The 27,454-nt window shown below is 45.9% G+C and overlaps 1 protein-coding gene across 1 annotated transcript in view; it reads right to left on the bottom strand.

The window, feature by feature from the left end:
• Nucleotides 1-27,454, bottom strand: part of SLC6A17 (solute carrier family 6 member 17) — a 1,289,761-nt gene that overhangs the window by 852,499 nt on the left and 409,808 nt on the right. The window contains exons 5-6 of the mRNA XM_082246730.1: nucleotides 24,307-24,417; nucleotides 23,982-24,223 (exon numbers count right to left, since the gene is read on the bottom strand). Of these exons, the coding sequence (XP_082102856.1) occupies nucleotides 23,982-24,223; nucleotides 24,307-24,417 (353 nt within the window). The remainder of the gene's footprint in view (nucleotides 1-23,981; nucleotides 24,224-24,306; nucleotides 24,418-27,454) is intronic.

The following is a 27,454-nucleotide window of genomic DNA, read 5'->3' on the forward strand; positions in this document are numbered from 1 at the left end:
CCAGTGGAAAAAAGGGGGATATAAAAACCAGGACACAGGAAAAACAAGGGCTTTAGGGGGCATCCAAACACAGAAGGTCGGGGATCCACGGTATGCCCACCGCCAACATGGTCCGGTGGGAAGTGGTTATCTCCAAAGTTCGTCCAACCAGAACCCATTGGGGGGGAAACGGTGGGAGACGCAGCTGTCTCAGCAATCCCCACAGGAGCAGCATGCAAAAAGAACACAGGAACTAAGTAACTGGTAATGAGGGCAGTCAGTACATGCAGGGCAACCCCCGCTCGGCTAAAGGAGCCTCAGTGGGCACCCGATCCCAAACTTAACAGAAACAGCAGCAAAACAGAGTCAAAAAGGAAAACATGATTCAGGGGTCCCCTCATCTTGGAGACAATCCAGGTCGCTGAGCCCGACCCTCCACTTCCAGCCATTGTGCTGCGGCCGCAGGGTTATCAAAGAACTTCACTCCATCCAGCCACCACTCTGAGTTTGGAAGGATAGAGCATGGCATATTGTAGATTTAGCTCGCTCAGCCTCCGCTTCACCTCCCCAAACTTCGCTCTCTGCCTCTACACCTCCGCTGAATAGTCCGGGAAAAGGGAGACTTTAGAATTATCCACCACCAGCTTGTCTTGCAGGCCACGGGCTTTGGTCAGGATGACATCCCTGTGCGGGGAGGTGCTCCTGGGGGGAGAGGACACATGGGAACTCGATGCGCCCTCTCCACTGAAAACATGGGAGTGAAGGCATCCTGCCCAAAAGTGTCAGTTAACCAGTTTTCAATAAAACGAACAGGATTTTGACCCTCAGCCCGCTCCGGAATGCCAATAGCTCTAACATTATTGCACCTCATCCTGTTCTCCAGATCTTCCAGCCTGGCGGCCTGCTGTGCAGCCATGAGCGCAGTATGTTTAACCTCCCGCTGGAGAGGAGGCATATCATCCTCAATAGAGCTCACCCTACCCTCCACAGCCGAGCTGCGTTCCCTGAGTTTTTGCATGTCATGCCTGAGGAATGAAATTTCAGATTTAACTCCCTTCAATTCCACTGTGAGTGCAGCAATAGAGGTATTGCAGGCTGTGACCGCTGTCATAATGTCTCTCAGGGTAGGCTCAGGAGTATGTACTGGGGAGGGGGTTTGAAGATGGCCTGCAGTATCCCAGTCAGAGAGCTGAGCAGAGAAATCCCCGAGGGGGGCAGTGTCATCAGTGTCCGAATGAGAGGCAGGAGAGGTGGTAGGGGTGGCCGCCGCCACAGGAGTAGATTTAGTGGGAGGCTTATTGAAAAACTTCATGGCCGCATCCCTGTAGCTTTCTCTCTGGGAGCCACGCTGCGGCTGGGCGCCATCTTGGGCCTGTGACTCTGGAGCCGGACGGCCGGTCTTCTGCCCTTTATTCATCGGGCAGCGGGGATGGAGGACTCACCGAGGGATCCGGGTGTTCAGGAGGTCTCCAAGCTGCTGTATCCGGCAAGATTGCGGTTGGATCGGGTGTCCGTCATGATAGATGAGCAGGATCTTCAGCGGAGCGAGAGCTGCACACGTCCGGCTACATCCGCTGCTCGGCCAAGCCCCCCCAGTATGTCATACTTGACATAATAGTCACATGATCAGGAACCAAGCTGATTGGTTCCCAATTGTCAGTGGAGACCTCAACTGAAATTAACAGCCATCAGCTGCACTAATGCAGAGTATACATGTATGGAATTTCAGCCAGTTCAGCTGATTACTGTATTTTGTGTTGGGGGTGTCCTCATTGTCCAGAATACAATAGCGCAGCAGGGGAGATTCCCACATCCACATCTCTTGTGTGAATGTGGGAATCTGTCAGGTTTTTTTTTTTTTTTTTTTCGTTTAACACACTGGTTGAATGAAAAAACACTGTCCATGTATAGCATAAACTGCATTTAAGCATCACAAACCAAGAACGCTAATTAATAATTTGTAATATTTAAAGCAAACTCACCCATCCATCCATGTACCAATGCTTTATTTTGCTGAGAAAACACTTTGAAAAAAGCCCCATAGCATTTCTGGCCGTGACCATCTTGAGTAAGGGCAGATGATTCATGCAGCATTTACTTTATTAAATCCATCTGCCCTTAGCTCACACATGCAGATAGGAGGGTGTGCCTAGATAACCTCTGTGTATTTTATTTTTTGCGCTATATACAAAAAAAGATCGACAATTTAAAAAAATAAATAAATAACTGGATTTTTGTCTCACAGTAAAATTATTTTTTTTGATGTTCTTTGACGGACACAGCTCCATATCTTCTTGACCGTTGGGTTTATGCTGCTCTCCATAGGACTAGGACACTAGGCGGAAAAAAATGCGACCACGCCTTTAGAGCATCTCGAGGGAAATACTCCCACTTCCTTCTATAGGACTTCAGTTTTGTAACAAGCAGTGTCAGAAGAACATAAAACCCAACTCAATAGAGGGGCGGATACTGTGTCCGTCAATGAACATCAGAGAAAAGAATTTTGCGGTAAGACAAAAATCCAGTTTTTTCTTTCGCACATTGACGAACACGGCTCCATATCTTCTTGACCGATGGGACGTCCCAAATCAGTGTCAATATGAGTGGTGGGAATAACACAGCAAGAAAAAACACACTTCCCAAAGGCTAAACATAGCCAACCAGGCAAAACAAGTGCTCAACCAGGAACAACTGGAGCTCACTTGACAAAAATAACAAATACACCCTCAAAGAGGACTAAACCTCTCCAACAGCAGCCTGCAAAACCTTGTGGCCAAAAGAAGCATTCACAGATGCCAGAACATTCACTTTGTAAAAATGTTGTTAAAGTGTGCACAGACGACCATGCGGCCACCTTGCATACCTGCATCACTGACGCCTGATGACGGAAAGGAGAAACTGACCCTTGATTGAATTGGCCTGCACCACCGTCTGTCTGATCCATCTGGAAATGGTCGCGGCCATCCCCTTACGAGGTTAATCCGTAAGAACAAACAGAGAATCCAATTTCCGAGAACGACTCAGTCGCCGCCAGGTACACCCCGATTGCCAGAGCCACATCCAAAGAATGTAAGAAAATCTCTTTAGGATGTGCAAAAAATGTATGAATCAGCGCAACTAATATAAATATATAAGACAGCTGCTATACCAAAACTTTTTAGACTCCTCCGGGATCTCTTAAGAGAACATGTATACAACATAAAGACAGGTTTACGAGATCATCATTTGTCAGCCCATTTCACAAGGTTCCACAGAAGGGACGCAAGGTTATTAAAATTTGTTGCTATTGATGTAGTTGAACCACATTGGAGGGGCTGCAATAGGAAAAGGGAGGTTTCCAAGACGGAAACTGAATGGGTACATGAAGTAGACTGTTTCCTAAGGGACTTAATGTGGATATGGATATCAATTGCTTTATAGATAATTGTTATTTGTTGAGTATGGGTTTTTATACCTGGTATTTTGTGTCCCTCATGCTGCGGAATAGGTGATTATTTAATTATACCCTGGGTATTCCTAATGGGGTGATTTTTCTCTTTATATATTTTATATATATATATATATATATATATATATATATATATATATATATATATATTGTATTAATGGGGGATGAATGATCAATATGTGTTTTTAGATATGTTTTTCGTAGGATGAGTTTGGTATTCATATTTTTTAATAGGATTTTTAATGTTTGTAAGTGGTCTAGAATAGTTACAGACACGTGAGTCGAGATTGTGGACGGAAGATATAATATGCCTTAATCTGCATAATTTAAAATAAATATTAATATGCTTTGTTGTCTTGTATCTTGGGGTTTATAGACCTGCAATAAACTGATGTCTCTGTTGCCGAGGAAATGACGTTTTGACCTTCCCTAAAATGGTGCATTGGTAATATCCCGCTTCAGAGATACTGAGGTTTTTATCACTGCCGGTCCTCGACAAAATGGCGATGGGATTATTTCCTGCCATGGAATAACAACTTCCGGATATCTGGAGGCTTTTGCTGAGATCACTTTCTGTCTTCCACAAAATGGTGATGGGATTATTTCCTGGCCTGGAATAACAACTTCCGGCTATCTGGAGGCTTTTGCTGAGATCACTTCCTGTCTTCCACAAAATGGCGACTGAATCATGTCCTGCCACAATCGTGACAACACCTGTGTCTGTGACTATTTATATAAGGTATGTAAGGGACACTGGTGATGGGCATTCCCCTGTGAACATGTGTGTGTACACGAAACGCGTCAAGAGCCTACACACTGGCATCTTGGCGCCCGTGTCCTTATGCTGTACGAACGGCAGTCTTCAAATGAGAGTTTTTTTTGACATGTACATGTAGTTTTAACCTTTACAATAAATACACTATATTAGCACATTTTTTGGTTCTGATTTTGTGAGCGTTCCATGCAACCTGTTTTGAACTTTGGGCACAATTTGAGTGGATCTGCCAGCTATCCTGTTCACCCTGAGTAGCCGTGGATGCGAGAGGGTTAAGGACACCAGGTTCTGACTGTGAGAATGATTCCGGGTGCGATAACAACAGTCCCTGTTGAATAGGACTCAAGGTGTATATACACCAGACATCTGGTGAGTGCATAGGCACGGTGGAGGGGAGCACTATTTGAGTTGTCTTTATATATAAGAAGTGCACTGGTGGCTTCTCATTTAACCTATATAACAAGAAGATTTTCTCCCTTTAATCACTATAGCGTTTGAATGACACACTTCTTCAAGGACTTACAATTGCTTTGACTGGATCCTTAGCAGATTGACTAGCCTCATTATAGTTTGATATGTGACTATTGGTCTTGTTATATTTATATTTTTATGTATGGGTGTGAATCTTGCGCTGTCTTGAGAGATATAGGTGTGAATGCCCTTAATGTCGCTTGTACTTATTACTGTTAACCACACAGTTAAAAGACAAGAAAAATGGGGGGGAAGTACTGTGCTTCAAGGGATATATGAAAAGTGTAAAAATAGCTCAGTGATGATAAATAATAAAAAATAATTGTGGAAAGTATGTTGATAAAATTATTGAACAATAAATTGATAACGTTGATATTTCATGTGTTGTATAAGAGTATAAAAACAAATATATAAAACAAGCTAATATCATATGATGATGAAAAAAATAATAAAGTGCTAGAATAGATAATTTTAAAAAGACGTGTATAAATACAATGTAATACACAATATATAAATAATAATTAATAGATAGTAAAGGTGCTTTTGGTGGTGCTGTATACAAATAAATATGAAAGTGATATAAGTGTACCAATAAAGTGCTCCGTGACAATCAATATATATTTAAAAAATATTTACTCAATATATACTAAAATTATTAAAGGTAGTATACGTGTACCAATAAAGTGCTCTGTGTAAATTAATACATATTTATAAATGTTCTCTCAATATATTCTCAAATGAGATAAAGTGCCAAAATATATCATAAAGGTGCTCTAATGTCCCAAATAACACAAAACTGTCCCAGTAAACATAGATCTTCCTCTTCTGTGTGTCACAATAACATTTCTTCCACCTTTACACCATGTGATTCAGAAGTGCTCTTCGGTGCTCATCACCTATAGGTGTGCTACATGCTCACCTTAATGCCTCAGGTAATGTGTCTCTAGATCTATTAAAGATCTGATCTCTCCTCATCTCCTTCTCTGGGTATACAAGGTGGGGTATAAAGTTTGATCTCTCCTCCTCTCTATAAGGAATGGTGGTATGTTCCTCCTTATCTGGATCAAGCTCGGGCTCGCTGGTGATGCTTTAAGACCTGCCCGTTTATTGGGTGATGCAGCGCCGCAAACAGCGGGAAGAAGCCACAATGCTGGGAATCCAAGATGGTGCCACGGCGAGTCTATCACAGAGGTCCACTAAGGGAGACAAGCCTGCGAGCTCAAGTAAAGCCAGTAAGCCGCCTAAATCCACCTCTAAGAAAGTGCAGTGTGACATGCGTTTTTATACAAAGAACCACTCAACTCCTTCCCCGCTGGAATATGGGAATTCTGTGTATAAAAACACAGAATTCCAGAGAGGCATCACAGATATACTGCAACCCATGGACCAACTGGTCCTCCAGCTCTGCCATGTCAGGAGGAGGTTGTCCACCTTCCAAATCCTGGCAAAGGAGCTTAGCCCATTCTGTTAATGTCTTTGAAACCAAGGTTATGGCAAACACTGGCCGCAGAATGGAACCGGCCATGGTGAAAAGGTATCATACCAGATATTCAGCTCAAAGGGGTCCTTATAGGATGGAAAGTCCTCCACCGGAAGGAGGGTGGCTTTATTTACCTGGACCTGGCTTGGGGACACTGACAGTGGGTTTGGGGGAACCCCACTGACTTGCGACAATGTTGTCGAAATAGGCGGGAAAGGGGAATAACTTTGCCGCCTTGGAGGTTCTGCGGGTACCAAACTGCACCATCGCAGCCGACACAGTAGTAGATGCGTCCTCCAATTTTAAAGTTTACCGCACTAATACAATCAATGAATCCACCAGAGCCTTTTTGTGCACGACTGTAGTGGAAAAGGAATCATCCTCACTATCAGAACACTCAGAGTGCATGGACGCAGACTCAGTAGGGTGACTCGCATCCACGGCGGGCAAATCCACCTCAGAATCTTAATAGGCAGAGGATACAGATAAAGGCAGAGGATACAGATAAAGGCGGAGGGCGCTTTTTACTCGTCCTATTTTGGAGGGCCAAATCTACTTTAGATGCCAGTGACTGCAGGACCACCATCATAAAAGACAAGATGGACTGAGACCCCACTGGTCTTGCAGTCTCAGAGAGGGAGTCAGGTGATGGTGCGTACTCCAGGGACTCCATGGGTTAGCCTGGAACCGCCAGCAAAAAGTGTAAAGTTGCTGTAAAAAAACATAGTAACTCCCGCAGGGACTAACCCCCCTCTCCACAGATGAGGATGCAGAGTGTCAGGCTGCACGCCGTGTGGTGATCAGAGAGAAAAAGTTCATAGAACTGCCACTAGAAGCCCACCGTCGAATCACCTCCCCATAGTCTCCAAAAACATGGCTGCCGATTGATAAAGGGAAACTACAAGAAAATGGCTGCCAGACTCCACAAACATGGCCGCCGATAGATACAGCAGCCATCCACAACAAAGTGGCGGCTGCACGTGGCGCCCACATGGCGGATAGTAAGGGGTGCTCCCGCTAGGGACCACCACAGGACCATCCCCACACAAAAAACACTTTTGTGCCCCCGGCAGTGCGCCCCCTCCCCCCTCTCTCTGGCCCCCAGCACCTGCTCGACACCCCCACCATGAAAATCAGGCATGGCCGCCGGGGGGGGGGGGGGTGGTGCGCAGGGGGATCCCAATATTGGTCAAATTTTTTTCCGCCTAGTATCCTACTCCTATGGAGAGCAGCATAATCCCATTGGACAAGAAAATATGGAGTTGTGTCCGTCAATGAATGAAAGAGAAAAAACTGGATTTTTGACTTACCGTAAAATCCTTTTCTCTTAGGTTCATTGATGGAGTTTGGAGTTTTTCCGGTGGAAGAAACACTCTGGCAGAGGACGGGTCCAAGGTCAGGCCCAGGTAGACCAGTCTCATGGAAGGGATCAGAGATTTTTGAAGATTCACCACCCAACCAAACTCCTCCAGAGTACTCATGGTGACCCCCAAATTTCCGTCAGCAACGCAGGGGACTCCACACGGAGAATCAGATCGTCCAGGTAGCCCAGGACCGATATCCTCCGCTGTCGCAACAGTGCCAGGACCAGGGCCAACAACTTTGTGAATACCTGAGGAGCAGAGGCGAGACCAATGGGTAACGCTACAAACTGATAGTGATCTTCTCCCACGGCAAAACGGAGAAATAGTTGGTGAGCAGCACAGATTGGAATGTGAAGGTAGGCATCCTTGATGTCTATTGAGACCAGGAAGTCCCCCTGATGTAGGGAGGCCACCACCGTGTGAATAGTTTCCATCTTGAACTTTTGAGCGCACACATTCAGAGCCTTTATGTCCAGGATCGGCCGCACCTTGCCCTCCTTCTTGGGAACCGTGAACAGGTTGGAATAAAACTCGAGAAAGTGTTCCGCGTGCGGAACAGACACCATCAGTCCTTACTGTAGCAAGTCCTGCACTGCCCCATAGAGCGCTCGCAAGCGATCCGGGGATAGGCGGACATTGGAAGGGAAAAACCTGACAAGAGGAACGAATCGAAACTCTGTATCCGGACCGCACAACCTCCCGGACCCATTTGTCTGGGATCCGGGACAGCCACAGGTCCGAGAACCGGCAAAGGCATCCCCCCACCCCAGTCACGGGTGAGGGCACACCTTCAGGCCGACGGGGCCTTGTCCGCAGGTCTGGCAGAACCAGAATTCTGTTTCCCAGACCAGAGACGCTTGGAAGCACATGAGGGAGCCTTGAAGGGCTTAGCCTTATCGGCTGCAACCCGAAGGACGAGAATACTTTCTGTGAGCCGAAAAGGATGGACCCCGCCTACGGTGAGAGTCCCTAACCCTGGAAGCCTGCAGTAGAAATGAACTCTTACCCCCCGTAGCACCTTTAATAATGTCGTCCAGGGTAGCCCCAAACATATGGTCCCCCTGAAAGGGGAGTTCCGTCAAGGCCTTCTTAGAAGCCTGATCCGCAGACCAACATATTCCTCATGACCACCGCCGAAAACGACAAGACGACCCAAAAGGAAAGCAATGTCCAGCACAGCATCGCAAGCATACTGCAGCGCCTGCACCATCTGGTCCAACAGTTCCCCAAATTCAGGAGGGACAGGTTGGCCCTCCACGTCAAGGTGTGGAAGCTTCGCCCATTCAGTCACTGTTTGAGTGAAAAGGGTCGAAGCAAAGGCAGGCCGTAGCGCAGTCCCCGCCATAGCGTGCATGTTGCGGGTCACAGCCTCCTCCTTCCTATTCTCTGGGTTCTTAAAAGACGGGGAATCTTCAACCAGAATCACGGTAGCCTTGTTATGTCTGGAGACCGGGGATCCACCTTAGGTGGCACCGACCACTTCTTCACCAGAGACTCCTCAAAAGGTTAGCCCCTGGTAAACCGCCTAGACACCCCGGGAGAACGGGTCCGCCGCTCCCATTCTTTGGCGAGCAGGCCAGCAAAATAAGTGGGGAAGGGAAAAGACTTTTCCACCCTCGGAGGCTTATGGGTGCCGAAGGCAACCGATGCCCCAGGAGCGACGACAGCCGCATCCTCCAATTTTAGGGTTTCGTGCACTGAAACAATTAGTGCGTCCACCGCGCCGTATCCTGCGCAGCAGAAGAGGAAGAAAGTTCATCCTCACTATCAGTAGAGGCACGGTGCGGGGTACCTGACCCGGCCGGGGTACACGCACCTGCGGTGGCTGGGTCAGACTCCGAGTCCAAGACATCAGAGGAGGCAGGGGTACGAGGGGGTCGTTTCTGCGCACTCCACCCTCAAAAGGCCACCTCCACCCAGGACATAAAAGCTTCCAGGACCACTGAAATCGCATCAGTGGACAGTTGCGACCCGGAGGGCCCTGCGGCCTCTGTGAGGGGATCAGGTGGAGACACATGATCTGAGGGGTCCATGTTGCCCTAATAGGACCCGCCAGCAAACTTTGAAAAAAATTAAAGAAATTTTTTTTAGTGTATGAAAAGGGAACGTCCCCACAGCGCTATAGCGCCCCCCCCCCCGGAGGTCAGGCCCCCGCAGAGAGAGAGAATAAGCCTGCAGCAACTCACTGTCCTTGGAATGCAGAAAACTTCTAGGAGGTTGAAAGAGTGTATCAATGTGCCTTACTGAAATATTATATTTCATAATACATTTCAGCTAGTGGGCTCTTGAACACACCTCATTCATACATCCTTTGACACTTGGCAGTTGTATTTTTGCATATAGACGACAGACATTGATAGGTGTTTACATATTAAACAGCTTTCATTCATTCATTTGGACACTTAACAAGTTAGGCTTCGCATAGAGATTACAGACAACACCTGAACACAATTGACAATTGCTTACATTAACACATCAGACAGCTGAACACAGACGGAACGGCCCTTTCCACAAACGAACTTTCAGACACAAGACACCCCACATTGACAGAGATGTATGGGGAACACAAGGGCCTTCTCATGTATTGTTTTTGTGGAGATATGTTCTTTTGGTAAGTTGACCCATGAATTGTAACTGGTTTAAACTGGGTTTTGCCCCTCAAATTTCCTTTAAGTATGTGAGCCAAACTTAAAATAAATCAGATGTATCTACGCTAAGCTTAAGTTGCTGTGTGTCGTTGCATCTCCTGGCCAGCGAGGGGGAATTCACTACACAGGGGGAGTTAGGACTGAGGGGTCGTAAATCATCTTATACCTGCCTCCTGACGAGATTGAGCTAACAGTTTGGTGTCGAGAAGTTTGGATCTGCCATAACACAGTATTGGGTGAGTAATTCTATTTTTTATTATTATTATTATTGCAACCCTATACTGTCAGAGCAGATTAACGGTACCCAGTTAGCGCTATTTTAGCACCTCCCAGGAATTGTATATTCCTAAAGAAAATAGGGGTCTGAAGCCCCAAAGATAATAAGGGGGTCTGATACCCGGTTACAAAGCAGTACTGTGTGTGATAGTGAATTCTCCCTCTAAACATTGTATATTTGCTGTATAGACATTTAAGTGTATTTTAGTCGTTATATATGATAGCATGCCATTGTATAGATGTATGTGGAGATTGTATGTGATATTAAGCTGAGCTTGAAGGTATAAACTTGCCCACCGAGGATAGTTAAAAAACAAACCATAAATTGGGTGTATATAAATCTGATTAGAAAGACGCAGGAAACCACATAAATTTGGAAACTAGGTTTTCCAATAAAGTCTAAATACTGACCTCACCATCCCTATACATATATATATATATATATATATATATATATATATATATATATATATAAACCTTCAAACTCAGCTAATCTCACTTTATATTCTGAGCTTAGAATAATGGGCAATTCTCAAGGTAAGGAGAAAAAAAATGAAATTTACGTTCAGAAAAATTGTATGAGAATTGTATTGTGTATGGGCAACCTTAGTTGTGTAGAGGTGTGTGAGATCTATGGATCGTTATGTTATGTTAGTTTTAATAATGTTCCTAAAAGTGCTGTATCAGCAAAGCATTTCATAACACTGAATGAATACTGGTTGCATAATGATTTGTTTTGTGTTTATTACTTATGTTTTAAAGTGATGTGACTTTGCCACAAGTACAACTAAAAGGTGACAAATCCGTGCTATGCTGGTCATGGCAGCTTTTAGAAGCAAGAAAATATATTTGGTGTGTAAAGTGTGACCTTAAGGACAAAAATTGTATTTCTATCCTTAAAATCGTGAGCAATTTTGAACTGTATCATTGAGATTTTTATCACTGACTTTTTATCTTTATCATTGACTTTTTAAAAACCAAAAATTTTGAATTTTTCAGCACAAACCCCCTCCCCCCCCCTCCCGTCCGTGACACAGGCAATTGCAAGGCTTGGGAGTGTAAACAGTTGTATTGTCATACAAATTGACTGAGCTGAGTAAACTTGAAGAGGAAAGTACAAAAGAATCTGTTAATTGTATATGCAGATGTATATTAACTATCAGTTTTGCTTTTGTAGAAAAAAACAGTTTTGAAGAATGTTCCAAATGGGTGAAAAATGGTGACGTATAATTTCTTGTAGCTAAATGGGAAATTACTAATGTTTATTTTTGAGCTGCTCATTTTTTAACCATGGTGAACAATAATAATTGTTTTCTTTAAATTTATGGTATACCATAACAAAAAAAAAAATATAGAAATCCACGTGGTAATAATTAATTTGACATCAACAATTTTTGGTATTAGAGAAGCGCACTGTTAGGAAGGAAAATGTTTGACATGCTTACTGTATGCTAAATTCCTCTAACCGTTGGTTTATTTTTAGGAGGAAAAGTAAAATGTTTTGTTACTAAATTTTTCTTGATGCTTATTTCTCAGATAAATTTGATTTGAGACTTTCAGAACGAAGGACGATCACAGCCTTCAACGACAACTCACCAATGGGAGTATCGTTTCCAAATAGTTTTTTTTCTGATTGATTAGACTGTTTTTATGGGTGTTAGAAAGTTCTTATTTATTGGGTGTCGGATATTTGATGTGTTCTAATTTGACACATATGAGCTCTGGCATTAACAAGATTCTATGCCTTAGATAATTAAGCATCTCTTGTCTTATAAAGTTTTTTATCATATTGTGAGATGGAAGAATAGGATGGAATTGGATAAATTGTTGCTCTATTATTACACCTATAGTGTGCTAAGAATTACAACAAAGTTATGTCAGTGTTACTACATTGTTTGTTAAGATTATTTTGGTATTGTTAAGATTTAAACTTTAAGACAAGGTAACCTCCTGTTGTGAATTCAATTAGTTGCATGGCCAGCCAAGCCATCTCTTTTCATTCTAAGGTGACTCATTGCCCCAGGCTTTACATATAAATGGTCCTTGAAGTCAAACCCTGTGTCTCCAAGGCTGTTTGGTTTCAATTTCCTGTTTGGTGTCACTGGGCAACTATGCAATCCCTTATAAATTTATGTTTGCATGGGTACTCACTTCTAGCTGTTTTGTGTGTCTCTGTGTGTCCATGTACACAAGACAGCTTGAATTTTACTCCCTACTGTTTAGTGATCCCAGCATCTTAGCCATGCAAGGGATTCTCAGCTGTCTATTGGCCTTTAGTTCTAGGTAGCTGCCTGCTTGGGTGAGTAAGAGGACTGCAAGTTAACCCATCTCCACCTTTGGAGAATACAAGGCAGTTCAACCCCTCAAAGGGCCCTCACCATTGTTGCATGTGTGGACATGCTGTGTTCTCCCAAGTTAGTGCCATTAGGTATCCTTCCTGTCTTAGGGTTACCTGCCTTCCTGTAGGCCCTAAACCCCAGTGCTGCGAGTGGTTCTTACTAGCATTTATTTTGCTGCCTGCCTGTAAGACCAGAAGCCCAGTGCCGCAATATACTCCTGCCATTCTTGTAAAACTTGTATTCTTGTCTCTGTACTTACCTGCTATTTTTGCTGAAGTCAGAATGACTCCAGACCCACAAACCAAGCTATCTCCCTTTGAAATTTTGATGGGGAGACCCTTCCCCAACCCCATGAATCCATTAATTCTCATATCTAGAGATCTGCATCAGATGCAAGAGGAATATGTGGCAGAATTAATTGAAAAATTAAACAGTGATTATGGTGATATTTCGCTCTCGTTTCCTTTGCCAACAGGTGCACCGACCCACCCATTCAAGCCTGGAGACAGAGTCCTGGTGAAGGCCCCCCATAAGCTGACATCGCTAGACCCACCCTACAGACCTCCTGCGTCAGTTCAAGCAGTGACCAGAACAGCGGTATTGACAGACGACTCCCCGGTTTGGATCCATGCATCGTGACTGAAGGAAGCCCCACCTCTGGACCCCACGACTGCGGACCGGAGATTGTGACGAGCACCAGACGAATTCCAGTTGGATCCAGACAGACGCATTGGTACAATGCCAACGGACACCCCTACTCCTGAAAGACTTCCCATTCGTGCAGCAGTGGTACTCTTTGTAGCAAGCTTAACACTAGTAGCCACTGTCTGGTTACTTGCAACATGTGCTCACCACCCGGAGAACCTCTCCTCATTTTGCCCTTCCTCACCCCAGGAAAGGAGAGAGACACGAGACATTCATGTCTCCACTTTACAGTTGAAGTCAAGCCTATTGGACACAAAGGACATTGTTTAACGTTGTAGCCGCCAGGGATTTAGTCTGACCGCTCTGATGATACGGGGGTCGAAAGGGAATTTTTTCCTCCCATTGAACAGGGGGTTTATTTTTGCCCTTTCCTGGCAAAGGCTTTAGGAGATGTTGAAGATTCACATGCTATAGTCAACAGGTGGTATGTGCTGCCATGGTCTATTTGTAGTGACTTGATTGCCATAATATGGAGTTTAGATTTTCAGGCCATAGATTCTTGCAAGCTATGGGCCTCCCCATTGAACATGTCTGTTTTTGATTTGATAGAATTCTAAGAAGTTATATCCCTATGTGCTCACAACCAAGTCGCCAGCCTACATACACCTTAGAATATAATGTCACCTGTTCTGTGCAAGTCAGTTACCAATAATATGACATGCACTCATACAGTAACACAACCCATGTATGGTAAGAATGTCCAGCTCATTAAGGGATGGTTACTATCATGTGGGACTCATAGTTGGACATATATCCCAGGAGGGCACATAGTGCTATTCACAGACTCTAGGTGACCCCACCCTTATGAATAAGGTTGGGATAAAAGGTTGGGTTGAACGAGTGTATAAATGTGCCTTACTGAAATATTATATTTCATAATACATTTCAGCTAGTGGGCTCTTGAACACACTCATTCATACATCCTTTGACACTTGGCAGTTGTATTTTTGCATATAGACGACAGACATTGATAGGTGTTTACATATTAAACAGCTTGCATTCATTCATTTGGACACTTAACAAGTTAGGCTTCGCATAGAGATTACAGACAATTGAACACAATTGACAATTGCTTACATTAACACATCAGACAGCTGAACACAGACGGCCCTTTCCACAAACAAACTTTCAGACACGAGACACCCCACATTGACAGAGATGTATGGGGAACACAAGGGCCTTCTCATGTATTGTTTTTGTGGAGATATGTTCTATTGTTAAGTTGACCCATGAATTGTAACTGGTTTAAACTGGGTTTTGCCCCTCAAATTTCCTTTAAGTATGTGAGCCAAACTTAAAATAAATCAGATGTATCTACGCTAAGCTTAAGTTGCTGTGTGTCGTTGAATCTCCTGGCCAGCGAGGGGGAATTCACTACACAGGGGGAGTTAGGACTGAGGGGTCGTAAATCATCTTATACCTGCCTCCTGACGAGATTGAGCTAACAGAGGTCTGCACGTGTCAGCGGTGATTCATGAAAGGAAACCTGAGCCAGAAGCTGAAGAGAGGGCCCCCCCCCCCGGAAAAACACCTCCAGGCACACCCACGGGCCTTCCCAGCAAAAAATCCACCGCAAAATGGCCGTAAAAACAACCCCCAAGATGGCCGCTGCCACAAATGCAGACAAGGCTACAACAAAATGGTGGCCCTGCGCGACCAGCGCGGCAACGAGACCCCCCGCAAGCCCTACTGCACCATCCAGCCCTGGAGGGTCCCCCGCCCATTGACCGAGCGCCGCGAACGGCACACCCCCGGCCCCCTATGCGGCCTGAACACTAGGCCCGAACAGTCCCCCACGTAGAGGTAGTTGGGGGGGAAGGAGGGGGGTCACAACAGGACAGAGGGAACCTTGGAGTGTGAGGGTCCGACCATCCCAGAGAGGGGGCCCGCATCCAACCCAAAATCCGCCGGGGTGGGGGACGTTTACTCACCATACCGGGAACACAGGTAGACGCCATCTGATGACAGGACCCCACGCCGCCAGAGTAGGGGGGCTGTCGGCCAAAGAGGAACGCTGTGACATCAGCCTAGACCCTGCCGTGTGCGTCCTGGCGAGGCGTTTAACTCGCGGGGCCAGTCCCTGTCCAGCGAGACTATGTCACGGCCGACCCAGCGCGGAGCTAAGGCCTGCACGCGCTCGCTGGCCAGAATGGGGTGACCACTAGATATGGGGTCCAGTCTGTCGCCCAGCCCGGCATAATTGCTAGAAGATCTCACAGGAAAAACTATCCGGAGAAAAAAAGACTAGCTAAAAAAAAATCTACAAACCCAATTCAAAAAAGGTGGGACACTGTACAAATTGTGAGTAAAAAAGGAATGGACTAATTTGCAAATCTCAAACTTTTATTTCATTCACAATATAATGTAGATAACATATCAAATGTTGAAAGTGAGACATTTTGAAATGTCATGCCAAATATTGGCACATTTTGGATTGCATGAGAGCTACACATTCCAAAAAAGTTGGGACGGGTAGCAATAAGAGGCTGGAAAAGTTAAATGTACATATATGGAAGAGCTGAAGGACCAATTTGCAACTCATTAGGTCAATTGGCAACATGACTGGGTATAAAAAGAGCCTCTCAGAGTGGCAGTGTCTCTCAGAAGTCAAGATGGGCAGAGGATCACCAATTCCCTCAATGCTACGGCGAAAAATAGTGGAGCAATATCAGAAGTTTCTCAGACTGGATGCCTGTGATCTTCGGGCCCTTAGACGGCACTGCATTACATAAAGGAATGCTACTGTAATGGAAATCACAACACTGGCTCAGGAATACTTACCAGAAAAATGGAATTTTTGTAAAATCTTACCGTAAAATTCCTTTCTCTGAGTCCTCCGACAGTCGCCGCCCCTTCATAATCTTCACCAATGGGTAATTGACCTTTGCTCCGCAGGAGTAGCTAGGCAACAAGATTTGTTAATATCAAAGCTTTTAGCATATCACACCCCTAGGGGGCGGTCCCCTCAGTCAATACCTCCCTGCTTCCAGCATTCTCAACTCAGTTTTGGTAGCATAGCAGTAGAGTACATAAACAAACCCCAAAAGAGGGGCGGGGGCGGCGACTGTCGGAGGACTCAGAGAAAGGAATTTTACGGTAAGATTTTACAAAAATTCAGTTTTCTCTTACGTCCTCCGACAGTCGCCGCCCCTTCATAATCTTCACCAATGGGACGTCCCAGAGCAGTGTAGACATGAGGGGTGGGAAAAAAAACGCAGCCGCGCATAAAGCAACGCAGAACCCACTTCAGAGAAAGGAACCTTACCAAGGTAAGAGAACCAACCTGGCAACAGGAAAACGTGCTCAACAGGAGCAACAACCCAGGAAGAACAAGTAACCCAGGGGTAAAAACACCCCAACAGCCAAGGGCCCAAACAAGGGACCCTAAGGCACTGCCGCACTAAGAACTTTACGGCCAAAGGAAGCATCTGCCGATGCCTGAACATCCACTTTGTAAAACTTGGAGAAGGTGTGGACGGACGACCAAGTTGCCGTCTTACACACCTGGGCCACAGAAGCCTGATGACGAAAGGCCCAAGACGTACTCAGAGATCTGGTAGAGTGAGCCTTCACAGGGAAAGGAGGAACCTTCCCCCTCAAAGCATAGGCTTGCACAATCGTCTGTCTGATCCATTTGGCGATGGTAGCAGCCGACGCCGCCATGCCCTTCCGAGGTCCCTCTGGAAGAACGAATAGGGAATCCGACTTGCGAAAGGACTTAGTCGATGACAGGTAAACCCTGATCGCCCGAACAACATCCAAGGCATGCAAAGCCACCTCCGTCGGATGCTTAGGCTTTGCGCAAAGCGAAGGCAAGACAATGTCCTCATTCAGGTGAAACTCCGAGATCCTTTTTGGAAGAAAAGATGGGTTAGGTCGCAAGACCACCTTATCCAAGTGAATCACCAAGTAGGGAGAGCTGCAGGACAAAGCCGCCAGCTCCGACACCCTGCGAGCCGAAGTGATCGCCACCAAAAAGGCAACCTTTTTGGACAACAGAGACAACGAGATCTCCCTGATCTTTTCAAAGGGAGCCTGTTGTAACACGGACAGAACCAAGTTCAAGTCCTAGGAGGGGCCAAAATGTCGCACCCCCTGAACAAAGGTGCTAACCAATGAATTAGACGCCACAGGGCGTTGAAAAAGAACAGCCAGCACAGAAATCTGACCCTTAATTGTGGCCAGCGCCAAACACTGGTCCACTCCAGTTTGGAAGAAAGCCAACACTCTCGACACCGAGTATGAGTGAGGGGAATACCCCCTGGACTCACACCAGGCAAAGTACGCTTTCCAAGTACGGTAGTCAATTTTTCCCGAAGAGGCTTTTCTAGCCTTGATCAAAGTGGGAATGACCTCAGGGGAGAGACCCCTATCCCTCAGGACCTGGCTTTCAACAGCCAGGCCGTTAAAGCCAGCGACTGTAAAGATGGATTATCGGCCCTTGAGACAGAAGGTCTTCCCGAAGCGGCAGGCGCCACGGAGCGTCGACTGCCAGATTTACGAGGTCTGCGTACCAAGACCGGCGAGGCCAGTCCGGTGCCACCAGAATCACTGTGTGCGGTTCCGAGGCCAATCTGCGAAGCAGCCTGGACAGCAGCTGAATCGGTGGAAAGGCATACATCAGACGATACTGATGCCAGTGCGCCACTAACGCGTCTGAGGCGTCTGCCTGAGGATCGCGCGTCCTTGCCACGAACCTTTCCACCTTGTTGTTCAGACGAGACGCGAACAGGTCCACATCCGGAAGACCCCACTTCGCGCACAACATCTGGAAGACATCCGGGTGAAGGGACCATTCTCCCTGGTCCAGAGTCTGGCGACTCAGATAGTCCGCCTGCCAGTTCTCCACCCCCGGAATGTGCACAGCCGTTATCGCCGGGACGTGTGTCTCGGCCCACGACAGAATGCCGTTTACTTCCCGAGCAGCACGGGCACTCCTGGTGCCCCCTTGATGGTTGATGTAGGATTCCTCCTCCGACCAAGTTCCCTGGGCGGACAGAACGCCCAGAACACCACCCCAGCCCGACAGGCTGGCATCCGTGGTGATCACCGTCCACGACAAAGGACGAAAGGACTTGCCCCCCGACACCGCCGGGGACTGGAGCCACCACAAAAGACCCCTTCGGGTGTGGCGGCTCAACGAAAGCTGCCGATCCAGAGATTGCGGACGCCCGTCCCACTTGGCCAGGATCTCCGCCTGAAGACCCCGCGTGTGAAACTGGGCGAAGGGAATCGCCTCGAAAGCCGAGACCATTAGACCTAGACATCGCATACATGTCCGGAGGGACGAACACTGAGTGTCCCTGAGAGACCTGACCTCGTCCCGAAGTGTCCGGAGCTTGTCTTCCGGCAGGAAGATCTTCGCTTGAGCCGAGTCCAGGATCATCCCCAGGTAGGGAAGACGAACAGACGGGCACAACGTTGATTTTGGAAAAGTTATCGTCCAACCAAACTCCTGCAGATTTTGCATTGTGGTGGACAGGTCGTTCACCAGGCCCTGACTGGTCGCAGACCGAAGCAAGATATCGTCCAGATACCCCAAGACAGAGACGCCCTGGGCTCTCAATAAAGCCAGGACCGGCGCAAGCACCTTGGTGAAAACCCGCAGAGCCGAAGCAAGACCGAAGGGTAACGCCACAAATTGGTAATCCTCCGCATTGGCGAATCGAAGGTACCTCTGGTGACCCTCGAAAATGGGGATGTGAAGGTACGCATCCTTCAGATCAATGGAGGCCATGAATTCCCCCGGACTCAGGGCAGCCACCACTGAGCGCAGGGATTTCATGCGGAACTTGCGAACCCGCACAAAGTGGTTCAGAGCTTTCAAGTCCAGAATCGGACGTACCTTGCCCTCCTTTCTGGGCACAGTGAACAGATTGGAGTAGAACCCCCAAAATCTGTCCCGATGAGGCACTGGAAACACCACTCCCTGGGCCCGCAGGTCCCGCACCGCCAGGTGCAGATCCTGCAAACGCTCCGGAGACAGCTGAAGATTTGAAGGAAAAAATCTGCTCGCCGGCCGAGAGAGAAACTCGATCTTGTATCCAGATCGAACGATTTCCTGAACCCACCTGTCCCGAATGCGGGCCAGCCAGGGTTGAAGAAAACCGAGCAAACGTCCCCCCACTACAGAACCGGGTGAGGGCGCCCCTTCAGGCCGAATTGGCATGGGCAGCGGACCCGGACTGGCCGGACTTCTGCTTACCTGCCCACGGCTTCTTCTGGGAGCCTTGGCCCTTAAAGGGCTTGCCCTTGTATTGCGACCGAAAGGCACGAAAGGACCCCTGAGAGGGCCTAAACGAGGTATTCTTCTTACCGCGAACAAACTTATTCTTGTGAGTTTGGGGTAAGAGAGTGCTCTTAGCCCCGGAAAATCCCTTTATCAGAGTATCCAAAGACTCGCCAAAAAGGCGAGATCCCGCGTAGGGAAGATTAGCTAGAGTCTTGCGAGAGGATTGGTCACCCGACCAACATTTCAGCCATATTAGGCGACGGTTCAACACCGCTACACTGGAGAGGCGTGCAGCCAAAGGGACTAAATCCAAGTCCGCATCGCACAAATACATGACACCCTGATGAATTTGATCTACCATAGCCAATGTTGTCGGCGGAGCAGAGTCAGCCACCAGGGTGTGCCTGAGCACCTGCGTCCAATCCGCAATAGCTTGGGCTGCCATAATGGAAGCAAAAATAGGCTGCAGCATAGAACCAGCAACCGTATAAGCATGACGGGCCAGAGACTCCAATCTCCTGTCCGTAGGGTCCCGGAACACCGGGGTATCCTCAGCAGGAATCGCAGTAGATGTATTCAAAACTGCCACCGCGTGATCCACCTGAGGCGGCACACACCAACGCTCATCAGTGGTGGGTGTAAATGGATAACGCAGCTTGAACTTACTTGACACAGTAAAGGGCTTCTTTAAATTGCGCCATTGCTCATCAACAGCTCGCTGAAATTCTGCAGGGCATGGAAAAACCTGCGCTGATTTGCGTTTCCTTTTCGTCCCATAAGAGGACATGAAAGCAGGAGGACATGGTTCATCCTGCAGATGCAGTGTTTCCTTGATAGAAGTAATCAACTCATCCATGAGTGCAAGCTCTTCAGGCGAGCCAGGGGGAGAAGTATCAACTCCTTCCACCTCAGCCTCCCCCTCGGACCCCACAAGGTCCAGAGATGAACGAAACCCTGAGATGGGGACTCCAGCCATAGCAGCCCCATCGCCCTCTGAATCAGAGGAAATAGATAACCTGGGCCGTTTTGCGGATCGATCAGCCATTAGCATCTGCACCTGAGAAGCCAAGTTCGCTACAACAGCAGCCAGATCAGCCCCTTCGGGGGATGCAGCAGCCCCTTGGCCCCCCACCAGGGTGGGAGGAAACTTGCAATCCTGAGAATCCATGCCCCAGTATCAACTGAAATAAAGGACTGCCCCTTTAAGACCGCGGCGAGCGCAGCCCACCGCACACTACTGTATGTACCGACCCCCGCAGGGATAAGGAGCACTGAGCAAGGAAATACAGGATAAGGAAGGTAAAAACCTGGAGAGAGCACACAGCTGCTGCCACCGATCGCTGTTCCAGTGAAAAAGGAAGTGATGCAATGACTGACCGCCCTATATAGCCTATGAAGGCTTCACAAACATGGCTGCTTGGCTGAGGGAATACAGGCAATAAGAAAATGGCGCCGACATGTGCTTGCAGGAGCGATCGCCGCCAAAATGGTGGCGTTTGGCGCCAAAACACCGCGCTGTACCCCACAGGGCCGGTCACCACAGTTTGCCGAAAAAAAATGGCGGGCCGCATCAGCGGTCGCCGCACAGCATGTCTGAGCCCAGTCTGCCCCATACTTCTCACACAGCAGAGCGGGAGAGCCCCCCCCCCCCCCGCAGCCCACAGAAAGGCAGCAACCACAGGAATCTGACAGGGAGCTCAGCACTTACACAGACATGCGGGTCACACAGTCACAGACTGACACCCAAACAGACAGGTCCCCACATAGAAATGTACTTACCATTCCGGATGGCGTGGGGAGCCTTCTCTAGCGACCAAACCGCTGTACTGAGGACAGGGAGTGTCGCAGCCAGGATGCAGTGGACTGCGGTGCGAAACCGCAAATGGCGTCCGGTGAGGTAGCCACCTCACAGGCAGCATCCCTGCAGCGAACAGGGATGGGTCGTTCAATATGCCAGGGAAACCTGAGCTGAACGCTCGATAGCAGGCTGGGGAAACCCCTGGCTCTCAGCCCTGGGATCCAGGGTGGCCAGTCCGAGACCCAGCTCCGCATGATCATCTTCATCCAAAGAAAAAACTAAACTAATGCTGATAAAATAACAGCTAAGTAAAAGAAAGAGAAAAATACTTGAAATAAAATCAAAAGAGGATAGAAGGCTGAGACTGAAAGCCCCAGCACAGGAACAGCCAGCTACTCCTAAGCTAGGCAATTGAAATGAGTTGAGAATGCTGGAAGCAGGGAGGTATTGACTGAGGGGACCGCCCCCTAGGGGTGTGATATGCTAAAAGCTTTGATATTAACAAATCTTGTTGCCTAGCTACTCCTGCGGAGCAAAGGTCAATTACCCATTGGTGAAGATTATGGAGGGGCGGTGACTGTCGGAGGACGTAAGAGAAACATTTTCGGTGAACACAGTCCACCGTGCCATTTGCTGTTGCCTGCTAAAACGCTATAGGCCAAAAAAGAAGCCATATCTAAACATGATCCAGAGGCGCAAGCGTTTTTTCTGGGCCAGGGCTCATTTAAAATGGACTGTGGATAAGTGGAAAACTGTTCTGTGGTCAGCGAATCAAAATGTGAAGTTATTTTTGGAAAACTGGGACGCCATGTTATCTGGACTAAAGAGGACAAGGACAACCCAAGTTGTTATCAGTGCTCAGTTCAGAAGCCTGCATCTCTGATGGTATGGGGTGGCATGAGTGCATGTGGCATGGACAGCTTACACATCTGGAAAAGCACCATCAATGCTGAAAGGTATAAGAACAACATATGCTCCCATCCAGACGTCGTCTCTTTCAGGGAAGACCTTGCATTTTCCAAGATGACAATGCCAGACCACATACTGCATCAATTACAACATCATGGCTGCGTAGAGGAAGGATTCGGGTGCTGAAATGGCCAGCCTGCAGTCCAGATCTTTCACCCATAGAAAACATTTGGCGCATCACAAAGAGGAAGATGCGACAAAGAAGACCTAAGACAGTTGAGCAACTAGAAGCCTGTATTAGACAAGAATGGGACCACATTCATATTCCTAAACTTGAGCAACTTGTCTCCTCAGTCCCCAGACATTTGCAGACTGTTATAAAAAGAAGAGGAGATGCCACACAGTGGTAAACATGGCCTTGGCCCAAATGTGTTGATGCCATGAAATTTAAAATCAACTTTTTTTTTTTCTTAAAATTATACATTTTCTCATTTTAAACATTTGATATGTCATCTATGTTGCATTCTGAATAAAATATCAAAATTTGAAACTTCCACATCATTACATTCTGTTTTTATTTACAATTTGTACAGTGTCCCAACTTTTTTGGAATCGGGTTTGTACATAAAAAAAATGACTTCTATACCAGGACCAAAGATCCCAGCAAGGAACTAGGCCCTTACTCCTGACTAGGCAGATTAAAATAGACTTCCTATGCAGGAAGAGAGAGGGTATTCCCCCAGGGACTGCCAATAGGCGTAGCCAGAAATTCTTTCTGCCTAGTGTCCTACTCCTGTAGGGGTGGTATTACCCTACTGATATGCATCAGAGGACTGCATCCGTCAATGAACGATAGAGAAACTTTTTTTTTTTTTAACTTTCTGCTATAAAACATATCCAATTAGCACATTCCTCTCTCACAGAACGGTGGTCTGCCTTGGTTACATAGGCAGACTGCCATTCTGCCTCTCTCCTGAATGATCGATGGGTACCCGCTGTGTCCAATCACAGCGGGAGCAGGTCACCGGCGGCGCACGCCAGACCTGGACGTGTCAGATTACGTACTAGGTGTGTGATCTGGCACAGAGTGGCATTCCTGCCGCAGTATATCTGCGTTAAAGACTCCTGGGATGTATGACATCATTTGCCTAGGCATAGAAACCTGGAAGTAAAAGGATGAAAAAATAAAAAGGCTAAAACAAGTATATATGATGTTCTTTCCTATCTATTTACTAATGCTAGCAGCATAGGAATTAAAAATAGTCAATGTTGATTGAGAGTATAGTCCCACTTTAAGTGTCAGCTAGTGGCTCTGAAAGGGAGAACTTTATGCATTTTTGCCCGGCACGATGCTGGGAAATACTTATATACAGATGGAACAGTTAAAGTGCTTTTAAAAGTTCAGAGCATGGCAGCGGTAGACAAAGGAATGTGTTTCTCAACCTAACTGTAAATTGCCAGATCTCTGATATCTGTTAAAGTGCTTAATTTGATATGTGAAATAACAAGTCTGACGATCAGAATGTTATACGTAAGATTATGAGCTGTTGTACTTACTGAACAACACATTTTTCATTCATCATATTTGCTTTAAACCCAAGAACAGCAAATACAACCAAAGTCGCCAGCACTGAGGTAAAGAAGTTGATGAACGAAACAAGAGCTGCATCAAACTGGCAGTTATTATCTTGTTTGTTATAGCTTGAAAAGGCAATGACACCACCAAACCCTAGTCCTAGGGCAAAGAAAACTTGCGTTGCTGCCTCCCTCCACACCTGGGGGTCCAGCATCTTCTCAATCTGGAATGAAATATTTTTAAACAAATTAGATAAACTATCCCATTAGTTCCACTCTGGAAATATGAAACAATCAACAATACTACCTGAGGGGTTAACATATGAAGAATTCCATCAACAGATCCTCTAAGCAACAATCCACGTACAAGGAAGCATATCAGTACCACATATGGGAAGAGGGAGCTAAAGTACATAACCTGAAAAGGAATACAAGAAAAAAAAGTGTGTTCATCAACAAATCACCTGGGGAGCATTGCATGTAAGTAGATTTGTATAAAAGGATGCTACTCTGGATCAGTGTCAAAGTATTTGCATTATTACATATGAACAATTAGGCATGTCTTTGCTGTCTGTGGGTAGTTAGATAGACAAGAGCCCCTTTCTGGTATAAAAGCCAATCTCTCTTTTGTAGTACAGGATGCTTGAGGTAATTGTAGCCGTATTAGTGCACTTGCGACAGAGACCATTGAGTACTGTCCATGATACTTTTTTTATTTGCACTAACATACAATTTTTCAGGAAAAGCTTTCGGGGTATGTCCCCTTCATCAAGATCCAAGCAGTACTGATCCACAAAATGTTAGCAGCATGGTAAAGAAACACAAAATCTCTAAGCCAAAGAAAAAAAAAAAAAAAAAAGGAAAAAACCAAACAAACATAAGTTAAACTGGCATGGTAATAAAACTAGCTTGATTAGTGAGATAAGATAGAGGGAGAGTTGAAGACAGGGGAAGGTGGGGGGGATAGTCACGGAGGGGGTCGTAAAACTGTAGGATAATGAGTAAGGAAACCCATATCTAAGTTTAAGCCGTTATTTTTTGTGTCAAAAAGAAGTATCATTCTTAGTTCAAAAGTTTTCCTTTCCTACATGGTTCTGAAATTCCCTTTAAGAACTAAAACATTGAGGTCTTCTATAGTGTGGTCCGGTTGTGAAAAATTATGTCCCACAGGTGTACAGAAACTATCTTCTTTATGTTCCTTGATGGTATGTCTGTGCAAATTCATCCTCGCTTGCAACTTCTGTCCTGTTTCGCCTAAATAAGATCCTTTGCTACATCTTTTGCATTGGATGAGGTACACAACATTGTTGGAGGTGCAGTATACAACCCATAATATTAAAGGTTCCATTTGTGTGTGTGACACTTTTAGACAGATTGATCTGGTTGCACAGTTTGCAGCGTTTTTTATGGCAGAGTTTGTTCCCATTATTTGTGACTTCATAATCAGAATGAAGTTTTCTGCTGATTAGTTTATGTCTGAGGTTGGGTGGTTGTGTGAAAGCCAGTATTGGAGGTTTTTGGAATATTCCTTTCAGAGTTTCATCTTCTGTTATGATGGGTTGTAAATCTTTGATTATCTTTCTTATCCCTTCTAGTCCTGGATTGTATATGGTGACTAGAGGCACACGGTTATTTGTTTTTTTCTCTTTGTATTGGAGAAGATTTTCCCTTTGGGTTTTCAAGGCTGTGTTTATGCCGGTGTTGATGGCTTTGTCTTTGTAACCTTTCTTACGGAAGGAGTTTGCTAGTGTTCTGAGATGTTTATCTCTGTCTTTTGGGTCTGAACAGATTCGGTGGTATCTGATGGCCTGGCTGTGTATGATGGACTGTTTAGTGTGTTGGGGGTGAAAACTGGAACTGTGGAGATAGCTGCATCGGTCAGTCGGTTTCCTGTATATCGAAGTATGAAGCTTGTCATCTCTGATGTATACTGTGGTGTCTAGGAAGTTAGCATGCCTGCTAGAATAATCCATTTTAAGTTTGATAGATGGGTGAAAGGTGTTGATCAATGAAAAAAATTGTTTGAGATTTTCCTCACCTTCTGTCCATATGATGAAAATATCAATATAGCGATAATATCTGTATGGCTTATGTTGTATGCTGTTCAGGAATTTGTCCTCCAGATCAGCCATAAATAAGTTTGCATACCGGGGTGCCATTTTACTTCCCATAGCAGTACCCATACACTGGAGATAGATGTCGTTATTGAAAGTGAAGTAGTTGTGTGTAAGAATGAATTTGATGAGCTGTGTAACATCCTCAGCACTGTATTTGTGGTTTGGTGTGGATGATAGGAATCTGTGACATGCAGCCACTCCATCCTTGTGAGGGATGTTACTATACAGCGATTCTACATCCATAGTGACTAGAAGTGTATTTGGTGGTAATTGTTGTATATTGTTAAGCTTGTAAAGAAAGTCAGTTGTGTCTTGAAGGAAACTCGCAGTATTCATGACTAATGGTTTTAAAATATTTTCTACAAGGCCTGAGATATGTTCGGTAAGTGTATTCATACCTGTTATGATGGGTCTGCCTGGATTTTCTGGCTTGTGAATCTTGGGTAGCATGTAGAAGTACCCAATTTCTGGATTATACAGACAACCGGACCACACTATAGAAGACCTCAATGTTTTAGTTCTTAAAGGGAATTTCAGAACCATGCAGGAAAGGAAAACTTTTGAACTAAGAATGATACTTCTTTTTGACACAAAAAATAACGGCTTAAACTTAGATATGGGTTTCCTTACTCATTATCCTACAGTTTTACGACCCCCTCCGTGACTATTCCCCCCCCCCTCCACCTTCCCCTGTCTTCAACTCTCCCTCTATCTTATCTCACTAATCAAGCTAGTTTTATTACCATGCCAGTTTAACTTATGTTTGTTTGGTTTTTTCCTTTTTTTTTTTTTCCTTTGGCTTAGAGATTTTGTGTTTCTTTACCATGCTGCTAACATTTTGTGGATCAGTACTGCTTGGATCTTGATGAAGGGGACATACCCCGAAAGCTTGTCTTGAAAAATTGTATGTTAGTGCAAATAAAAAAAGTATCACGGACAGTACTTAATGGTCTCTGTCGCAAGTGCACTAATACGGCTACAATTACCTCAAGCATGATGGAAGATACTGCATATAGCCGCATAAAGAAGCAGTTAACCAACCTGATCACAAAGGAAACACAGATCAACAGTGACATCTTCTTTCTCTCAAGATGCAAAAAGAGGAACCTCATACCTCAAGGTCTCCGGATTAAAAATCCTTGTGCAAATACACTGAACTCTCCCTATGCAGAAGGACTTTGCAGACGCACCAGCGAAAGATTAAGGAACAACCTCATTCACAAACCGTATGGTAAAAGGGAAACCATCAGGCATCAAAAGCAGCCGGTGTTTGAAACCTTAACATCATTGGTCCCTACAAGCATCAACCAAATTAAGAATGAAATGGAAACCTTACAA

This window comes from Pelophylax lessonae, assembly GCF_965119305.1.
Source record: "Pelophylax lessonae genome assembly, chromosome: 2".
NCBI lineage: Eukaryota > Metazoa > Chordata > Amphibia > Anura > Ranidae > Pelophylax > Pelophylax lessonae.